At 33.3% G+C, this 10728-nt stretch overlaps 1 protein-coding gene across 1 annotated transcript in view; it reads left to right on the top strand.

The window, feature by feature from the left end:
- Positions 1-10056, top strand: part of HCRTR2 (hypocretin receptor 2) — an 82377-nt gene extending 72321 nt beyond the window's left edge. Inside the window, exons 6-8 of the mRNA XM_050788848.1 lie at positions 4884-5104; positions 7749-7870; positions 9657-10056. Of these exons, the coding sequence (XP_050644805.1) occupies positions 4884-5104; positions 7749-7870; positions 9657-9886 (573 nt within the window). The 3' untranslated portion in view covers positions 9887-10056. The remainder of the gene's footprint in view (positions 1-4883; positions 5105-7748; positions 7871-9656) is intronic.
- Positions 10057-10728: the final 672 nt, after the last annotated feature.

Consider the following 10728-nt stretch of genomic DNA (forward strand, 5'->3'; position numbering starts at 1 on the left):
AATTAACTAACTGTTTTATATGCAAGCAATATAATATTATTCAGCTGTTAAAAGAAATGAAGAACTGATATGTGCCACAAGACTGATGAATCTTGAAAACATACTAAGTGAAAGAAGTCAGGCACAAAAGGCCACGTATTACATAATTCTATTTGCATGAAATGTTGAGAACAGGCAAATATATATAGAGCCAAAATAATTTGTCCTTGGCAGTGACCGGCAGAATAGGACAATGAGAAGTGACTGCTAATGGATTTGGAGCCTCATTTGGAGGTGATGAATATGTTCTCGATTAGATAGTGATGATGTGATAGTTGCACAACTGTGAATATTCTAAAAATCATTTTTGAACCCCTTAAAGCAGTGAGGTTTATGGTATGTGAATTATATCTCAATAAAATGTCTTTTCCTAAAAAAAAAAAAAAAGAAAGAACCAAAATTATGGATATTTTAAAATTTTAAAAACGGAAGTTTTTTTGTTTGTTTGTTTGTTTTTTTTTTTTTTTTTAAAGAAAATTCTGCTGCTGAAACCACAGGGAAGCAAAAAAGGTTAAACACACAATTTGATATGTTAATGTAATGAGAGACTATAATAGGAACTATCCCCAGGTTGTTTTTTCTGTACTTTCTGACTAAAGTTTTTTTCTGTACTTCTATGGACTTTAAAATGGTCCATAGGCGTGCAAAAAATGAGAGAACCTATTTCATGAAACCATATATCAAGTCCCAGAGAGCAGAGGGAAAACCTTTTTTTTTTTTGCAAAGAAGAAGTCATAGGCTGTGTGACAGAATAATGTTGCGAGACAACAGATCTGGAGTTGGCCAAGGGGCAGGAGGCATAGTGAGAAGATCAGGTATTGCAGTTGATAAGGGCCATCTGTACACTCTGAAAGTGGAGCTATTCATAGTGAGAATGATGGTAAGAAAAGCAACAAATAAAATTGTAGCCCTCATTATAAAAATTTAGCATGCAAATCTTAATTTTTATCAGAGCAGTACCGAGGTAAACAAAAAGTGTCAGGAAGTCATGGAATTTAATGTGAAAAACTCCCTAGGAGTTGGAACACAGTCATCTTCATATGGTGGGGAATGTAAGGGGCAAGAAAAATTTTCACGGTCCCTGCTGAATAGGGAAATGTAAGGAGATTATTGCTGCATATAAGACAGCCAGTGCCTACCAAATATCTGTTGTACTCCATTATGATGAAATGGGTAATGGGTTACAGAATAGGGTAAGGAGAAAGGAGACCTGTCCTACAAGTTTCTTAGCACTTAGCAAATGGTGCAGGCATTTGCTATGCATTAAGAAAAATCATCATCCAAACTCTCAGACTCATCCAGCCACAAACTTAACTCTTTGTTCCTCCTCCTCCCAGATAAAATTCTTGTCTTATTTCCGTTTGTCATCTTTTTCTCACTCATGGCCACCTTTTGGCTATTCCAGGCCTTTTGCACTTTCATAAAAAATTAAAATCAGTACTTTCATTTCTACAAAAAAGACTGTTGTGGTATTGAATGTGATTAATTGCATTAAATCTATAGATCAATTTGGGGAGAATTGCCATATTAACAATACTAAGCCTTTTAATGCATGAACACAATGAATCTATTTATTTAGGAGTTCTTTATTGTATCTCTGCAATGTTTCATCATTTTCAGTATATATATATTTTATAAAATTTTATTAAATATATACACATATATATACACATATATATTTAATAAAATAAAATATATATTTTATTAAATATCTGTAAGTATATATTTAATAAAATAAAATATATACTTAAATATTTAATATATAAGTATATATATAATAAATATATATACTTATATATATTTTATGAAATGTGTGCCTAAAACACATTCTTTTGATATTGAAACCTTTAAAATTTTATTTTCCATTTATTGCTAGTATATAGAAGTATAATTTTTTTTTTTGTTTATTGATTTAGTGTCCTGCTCCTTTTGCTAAATTCTTTTATAAGTTCTAGTGGGTTTTTTGTAGATTCTTTAGGATGATCTTTGTAAGCAATAATTTCTTTTCAATAGAACCAATCTGTATGCATTTTATTTATTTATTTATTTATTTATTTATTTATCTTTTCTTCTTGTATTGGCTCAAAGTCCAGTACAATGTTGAGTACAAGTGGTGACAGAAGACTTGATTTTTTGAGTGGTAAGCCAACACTGCATTGCTAGAATAAATCTGATTGAGCAAAAGGTATTATCCTATTTATGTATTGCAGGCTTTGATTTGATAACATATTTATAAAGTGCTTTCTATCTCTATTCATGAAGGATATTTAGTTGTTAGCTGTCTTTTGTTATCATATCTTTGATTGTTAAGATAAATGTGCCCTCATGAAATTTGTTGAAAAATATTATATTTTCTGTACATTTCATTAAAAGTCTCAACAAGATTGTCATTACTTATCCTTTACTGTTTGATTGAATTCATTAATGGACCTATCTGGGCCTGGAGATTTTTTTGTAGCAAGGTTTGCAAGTACAGTGTCAGTTTTGGTCACCTTTGTCTTTCAAGGGCTTTGTCCATTTCATGTAAGTTGGCAAATTCATTGTTTATTCATGATATTTTTAATGTTTGTAGCATGTGTGCCTCTTCCTCATAACTTTATCCTGGTCACAAACACTTTTTAAGTCAGAGTAGGTTTTAAGGTCCATCATGTACATATTTCCAATTCATAACTGTGATAATACATTTTTCAGGGTATATTTTTGTGTTAAATATTATTTATAAAGTTTATTTATAATCATGAAGTAAAAGTGGGGTGCATGTATTCTACTTAATACTTCTCAGTGCCTGCTTGATTGAAATCTATGAGATTTACAATAATGTACCAGGATTACTAATGCATAGTTCCTGGAGCTCAGTAATGTCAGATATTCCTCTGAATTTTATACTGAGTTTCTCTGGATTCTCAATGTCTCTAGACAGCTTATCAATGGAGAAATTTATGTGTCCTCAAAATGAGTGCAGGATTCAGCATCTTCTATCCTTATTTAGATGATTGTTAAAAAGGGCATCACTACATTTTTTTCCTGATGTCAGGGACCACAGCTGTTTCTCTTTATGAAAAACTTTTTTTTTTTTTTTTTTTTTTTTTTTTTTTTTTTGAGATGAAGTTTTGCTGTTGTTACTCAGGCTGGAGTATAATTGTGTGATCTCATCAGCTTATTGCAACTTCCGCCTCCTGGGTTCAAGTGATTCTCCTGCCTCAGCCTCCCGAGTAGCTGGGATTACAGGCATGCACCACCATGCCCAGCTAATTTTGTATTTTTACTAGAGATGGAGTTTCTCCATGTTGGTCAGGCTGATCTTGAACTCCCAACCTCAGGTGATCGAGAGGTTGCAGAAGTCATCAGATGCGAATGCTGATTCTCTTCTTCAGGGGAACAGTTAGTGATAGAATCACTAAAGTTTAATTGATCTTTCAGAGATCATTTAGAAAACAATTCAGGATCATTTAGCAGACACATACAGGCTTTTCATGATCGAAGTCTCCTGGAACTTTCCAGCATCCGTTGCTCATTCTCATCAGTTATTTTTTAAAAATTGCTATTTAAAATGAGAGTCACAGAAGAGAAAGTTCCCATCTCTCCCCAACTAATGGGTTAAAAGATTGAGTTGAACCACTACTATGTAAAAAGGGTTGTCTACACGACAAGACATACAGAGTGAGAAGACAAATAATTTATCCGATATTTTCCATTTAAGGGCAGGTTTTTGTTAACATCATTTGCCTCTTCAAGAGAGAAGATGGTCAAAGGAAATGTCATATTAATTTATCTGTGTGGACATATAAGTAAAATTCTGTTCTCAAAGATTATCGAACAGACTTCGATCTTGTGGTGTAAAAAGCAATAAAATCCATTGAACATCTATTCTGAGAGGCCACAGGGACACATTGGTCAGTACTGGTTTGCAGCACAGAAACAAAAACCAAAGCTGAATAATCTTATTAGAACTAAGGTGGCCTTTTCTTGTGCTTGTTGGCACGTTTTCCTCTTTAAAAAATTATGCATGCTGAATTTTATTGTTCTGTTCACTAAACCCTATCAATCTTCATGAGCTTACAATTAAGAAAATATACTTGGAGGGACTCCCTGCTATTATCAAATAACTCTGAAAAGAAAAAGAAATGGAAAAAGTACAAATTGTGTAATTATTGTTACAAATTCCAGCTATTTGAAATATTAATGTAAGATCACAAAAATCCTCAATGGTTTTGTGTGCATTTTAAAGGGCTGGACCACAAAATTGATTTCAAACAATTCCATAACTACAAATAGTGAACAACAAAAAATACTTGATTTTTAAAAATATCCTTTCATTCAAAAAGTTTGCTTTGTCCGAACTTGAGAAGCAGAAAACCTAAAAAGTTATAGGTAGTTAAGTCCTATCTCTCTGTCTGGCAGCAGATGGCAGTATTGATGCGTGAAAAATCCATACAGGTTGCTTGGCGTTACTTGCTGGGTTTTTCCTTTGCTTTATACTTTGGTATCTGAGCTGAACAAAAATTCCTAACAAGATAATATGGCTGTCATCCCTTTATCATTCTCCTTTCCCAGGCTTTGTTCTTTTTACAAGGAAATATCTTTTCCACTTGCAGCTTTCTTTAAACATCGACAAAATTTTGATGTTTTAACTTTTTTTCCCACCCAAACTCCTATTTGGCATTCGACTGAATTAATGCCAAGCACATACTAAGCTCAGCAAATGCTCCGGAGAAACAGGCGCTCAAACCTCCCACACCTCAGGCGTCTGGAAGCCTTTCCTGACTGTGTTTTCTAATTATTTCCCCAAAGTGGAACTTATCCTAAGTCAAATTGCAATAAGGGTCTGTCTCCTCTCCTTTCAGATTCCTGGAACATCGTCTGTAGTTCAGAGAAAATGGAAGCCCCTGCAGCCTGTTTCACAGCCTCGAGGGCCAGGACAGCCGACAAAGTCCCGAATAAGCGCTGTGGCGGCTGAAATAAAGCAGATCCGAGCCAGAAGGAAAACAGCCCGGATGTTGATGGTTGTGCTTTTGGTATTTGCAATTTGCTATCTACCAATTAGCATCCTCAATGTGCTAAAGAGGTAAAACTTACCTGTTATTTGAAAATGAAATAGCCTGCCATTTCTTGATTCTTAATTAACATTTTTTTTTACTAGCCAGAGAAAAACCTAAACTTTCTGCCTAGATACCTTGTCAGGCCAGATGACTCAGTTATGTTGTTACCAGCAGGTAAGGCGAACAGCCTTTAAGAGTGCTCAGACATGTGCTTTTGTCCATGCGTATTATCAGTTGCACGGCAGACATAAAACAGATGTTTCTCCAATCTCTTCAAGCTAGTTGCTAAACCTTAGATGCAGACAAAGTTCTAATGCGTAACAACTAATTTACAGCTTGCAGTTCTTTCTTGATGAGAACAAATGAGTTTTTCAAAACTTCGTTTTCAAAAACATAGGCAATTGTGAGAGCATTCTCTCTTAAGGATAAAAAGAGATAAGAATCTTACGTTAGTTTTCTCATTATACTTAGAAGTGCATTGGTGAGCACTTTAAAAAAAAAAGCAATCAAGGCAGATATGTATGTCGAATGTCTAAACAGAAGAATTCATTTCCTGAAGTCACTGAATCAAGCTCAGAACAAATATTAATAAAAATCAGTGAGGGAAAGTGTGTTATTTGTTACACTGCAGGCACAACTATTAAGTTAAAAATATTGACCCATGACATGAACAGCAGATGCAGAGGCAGCGGTACACACTAAACTTCATGGCCAGCTAACTTTATTGGGAATTATCAAAACTGTTCCACATAGACTGGTCCCAAGGCAATACCAATTCTGTTTACAGCAGGCTTCGAACTTAAGCTAGAATTGCTCCTCTCACTTTTCCCTGATTCAGAATCAATATCATATTCCTCACAGCTGGGAACTCTGAAGAGCAGCAGCTTTGGCTGGAGTCAGAAGAAAGGTGGTATAACCAGCTGCAATGGGTTCTCATTCTCTTTGGCCCCTGTTTTTGATTGTTTAATGGCTTTTTCAATGGAGAATAAATGGAGAATAAACGTTTGTTCAGTAATACTACTTACTACAGTCACAGCCTTAAAGATATATGATTTTTTTGTGGCCTGGGTCCTTCAAACATATGCCAGCTCACAAAATAGAAATTATTTTGCCCTCCATATCTTTTTGTGCTTCGCCTCTTATTATTATCATCATTTTTTTGCTAACAAGAATTTAATATAAATTTATTATGGCCACCTCTAGATACTGTCTTCTGCTTTTAAGAACTTTATAAACATGTTACTAGATGGGTTTTATTCTTTCTCTTTTTAATCTTCTTTCAGTCTAAATTCAATGAAAATTGGATTTACCTCTCTCTGGGTTCCGTATTTGGATTTCCTGTATCTCAGAACTTGCTCTTTCCTTTTATTTCCAAATACTTTTTTGTCAATAATATTTGTCTTATTCTTCCGACTCAAATCCCTTCCTTTCCAAGGAAAACAAATAACTGTCAAAGGAGCAAAGCCATGTTAAATTCAAAATATTTCAAGTTTTTGGGCATTCTACTCTTTTCCACAACATAAAAACTTTTGAAAACAAGAACTTGAAGATTGTTTTTCTTGTTACCACACACATTTTTTTTCAAATGCTTATATATTTGTTTGTCCTTGCATATGAAATTTGTTTTTTCTTTCTCCCACAAAAACCATTCCTAGCTTCTTCTCCTTAAAACTTAACTTTTTGCCGGATTAGTCAAAACCAATTTCTTTACAACAGTTCAGATTTGTCCAAGATTTCAAAGACATTTTGAGGTAAAGGGTCATAACATAGTACAAATTTCTGTTGTCCATATTGTTTCACTCTATGTAATATTTTTGTAAAACTCTAGTACTTTTTAGAGAATAATCTTATACCAGAAATGCATTGTTATCATGCCTTCTTGTTGTAAAACACACACACACACACACACAGATACAAAGATGGAGACTTTAGCAGGAAATATATATGATTTTTGACCTATAATCTTATGGAGTAGCTGTAAGTTATCTGTTGTAGGTTAGCGATTAGAATTTAATAGATGGAATATTTCTAAGTATGGAGGAAATTTTTAAATCGTCTTTAAGGATAGCATAATAAAACAATTTTTAAAGTTTAAAATAATACATGAAAAATTAACACTCATTAATTTTTAAAAATTACCAAAATTCTGCCCATTGAGAACTGTTTCTTCTCTGGGTATTAAGGAGTCCCAGAAGGCAAGTTTCAGATAGTCCAGGAAGACTGGAGTTGAAGGCATATGATACTTTGATCAATACATAAATGAAAGTAGGAAAAAGTACTTGAAGACTATCATTTAGGAGTGATTTTTAAATGATACATATAATGGAATATTAATACAACATTATTCAATTGTATGTAGAAAGAAAATGAAATAAAGAAGATATATATTCAACTTCTGTATTCTTATTTACAAGAAATACTGCAACTGCTATTTGTGAAAGGGAGAGACCCTTCTCTGACCTGATTTGGCTTTTGATTTATTGATTATGCTCTGGAGGTTCTGTTCAGGCACTGAAGTTATTCTAAACCAATTATAGGGTCAGAAACCAATCTGTGGTCAATTCCGGCAACCGAGGAGGACGGGGGTCAGACCAACCTCTACCAATAGCCTCATTCACCTTTGAATTTAATTATTTAAAAGATACTTTTCTGTTGTTTCTTTTCCTGCAGAGTATTTGGGATGTTTACCCACACCGACGACAGAGAGACTGTGTATGCCTGGTTTACCTTTTCACACTGGCTTGTATATGCCAATAGTGCTGCGAATCCAATTATTTATAATTTTCTCAGTGGTGAGTTTTCAACTTTTCTTCCATAAGCCACAGTTCTAACCAAGGATGAGAAATCAATGAACACTCTTCAATTACATGAAGAGTTTAGTTGCTATGTGAGATTTTTCTTTGTCCCTGACCTGATTTGTCTTGAGTTTCTTCTTTTTCGAGGCAACATATTTGTTACTGGACTCATCAGAGAAAAAGAACTAAGTAATTTTTTTCCATGTAAAACTTATAAGAAATGTTATAATAGAAAAGTAAACATTCTGAGAAATCAATAACACAAAATCTTACATGACATACTTTAAACTCTTGATTTACAAAAATATAAAATACTTTGTTCTGTTTTGCCTTGCTATATTATTCCTTTGCCAAAATGTGTACCCTAATTGAGACAGAATTGGGACCTATTCACTTTTAGATATTTTGCTATATTAACGTTTCTCTTGTGTGTATCATCTCTTGGATTTATCTCAATATTTCCCACTAACTACCAAAAGTAGTAGTACTCCAAAATAACACATAAGTTAAATGATACACACATAGATATATGTGTAACTTATACAATTTATATCTGTTTATGGAATCAATATAATTATAAAAATCATTTAAATCACTATTGTTTACTCACATTTTGCCTGACTGACTTTTAGAATTGTGTTTTAATTAGCTACATTTTTACATTGCCTTACTCTCCAATTTATTGGCGATTTCTTTGTTATTTCTATCTTCAACTGCATGATGATTTTATATGGAAGAACAGAAATTCATTTTGTGGCATGTTTAATAAAGCATGTGCATCTTCCAACTTGATCTTTGGCCTTCTGGTTGCATAGGTTGAAAAAAAAAGGCAACCAATTAGATTGTTGAGAAACAATTTTGTTCTAAGTTTTTAAAAAATCTAGCACAATGACTAAAGCTCTGAACCTCGCAGTAAGCAGGTAAAGGCTATAAGGAAGTTGTAATGAGAAGTGTTTGAAGCAGAAGTCACAGAACCAAGTCAAAGTCCTAGTATGGAGGATAAAAGTGAGTTAGAGGAGGCAACTGATAATCACTGATAACTCATTATGTGACTGCTATTGTGCTGGGCCCGTGAACATTCATCTTCTCATTTAATCACTGATAACTCAGTGGGTAGCTGAGGCTAAGAGAGAAGAAATGATTCCCAATACTGCCATTCACACTAATAAAAGTGACTGATTCATTCACATAGTTCTCCAATGTCTCCTCCATAATTTAAAGACAAGGAATACCTTCTACAGTAGTTTTCCCCCTTCAGTCTTTGTTCTTTCTTACATAGATTATGAAACTGGAAATTTTCTGGATATTTGAGTGAATTTTTCTAAGTATTTTGTGGATTTAATTGTTTCAATATCAGTTATTTAGAGTAAAATGCAGGAGTAATTTTTGTATAATTTTGGCTTTGTATGACATAAGTTTCACTGTGTTTAATTATTAAATATCTCTGAGCATTCTTCTACTGATGATCACTTCCGGTATAGTTATTTAGATAAAATATACCAATATGTGTAAGTATATGAGGTTTGACTATAAAGGAATGAAATAAATTCCAAGCACCATACATGAAAGGCAGCCTCATTATTTTATGAAAATACTTCATTGTTTCAAGAGTCTACCAAGCTTCCAATAAACTCAATTTCCTTTTTCTATTTTCCCCATCTTTGCAAAATATTACACCTCATTGTTAGTTTGGCTCAAGGGAGCAACTCAGTTGTACCCTATTCACAACTTGTTGAAGCATTTATGCATAATTCCTTTTCCTTTCATTCTCTCTGTTTGCCAGGAAAATTTCGAGAGGAATTTAAAGCTGCATTTTCTTGCTGTTGCCTTGGAGTTCACCATCGCCAGGAGGATCGGCTCACCAGGGGACGAACTAGCACAGAGAGCCGGAAGTCATTGACCACTCAGATCAGCAACTTTGATAACATATCAAAACTTTCCGAGCAAGTCGTGCTCACTAGCATAAGCACACTCCCAGCAGCCAATGGAGCAGGACCACTTCAAAACTGGTAGAATATTGGTTCATATGACAAGGATACCTGAGTAAAACTATCCTTTTTAAAATCACTGGGAACAAAAATTTTATTATCCTATTGATGTGAAGCTAAAATTACTTGTGGATCTTTTTTTTTTTTTTTTTTTTTTTTTTTTAATCTATTGCTCTTTGGAAATAAAAAAAAAGTTTAAAATGATTTCTCAACTTTTGATTTAAATATGTTAGAAGTTTAACTTTCAACTAAACTTATTTCAGGCTATTTCACTTTTAGTTTCGTGTATTATAATGTGTGTTAATTAAATGTTTAAACATTTCTAATTCTTTTTATAATCCCTTGTTATTTTAATCTCTCACATTCAAATGGTTCCTAAAAATTACGAGAATCTATCCAATGATTTTTTTTGCTACTAAAAGAAGTAGCAATTACTAATTCTGAATTAACAATAGACATGTTAGTTGACTTAATAGTTTTTTTTCCTGAAAAAAATCACAAGACTGTTGTTATAATGTGATATCTGAGAAAATATTTATATATAAAATAGCATATTGTGTTAGGTAATTCAAAACTGTCTTACAAAACTATATACTCACTCATTTACACAATTTTCTCAGGTTTGCAAATTGACCATTACTAACATTTCTTGTCTCAATATATGGCCAGTAAGACTCTATTACAGTAAAAGTTTTAACATAATTTCCATCTCTAATGAAAGACTTTAACATTTAAGAATAAGCTAAATCACATCATTATGTTATTTTAACAACAAAAACAAAAAAATGACACAGTCAGCCTTGCTGGATTAAATAAAAAATGCACCACTGTGCTAGGTGCTAGGGAATGAGGTGGGGTCAATGCAAA

This window comes from Macaca thibetana, chromosome 4, assembly GCF_024542745.1.
Source record: "Macaca thibetana thibetana isolate TM-01 chromosome 4, ASM2454274v1, whole genome shotgun sequence".
NCBI lineage: Eukaryota > Metazoa > Chordata > Mammalia > Primates > Cercopithecidae > Macaca > Macaca thibetana.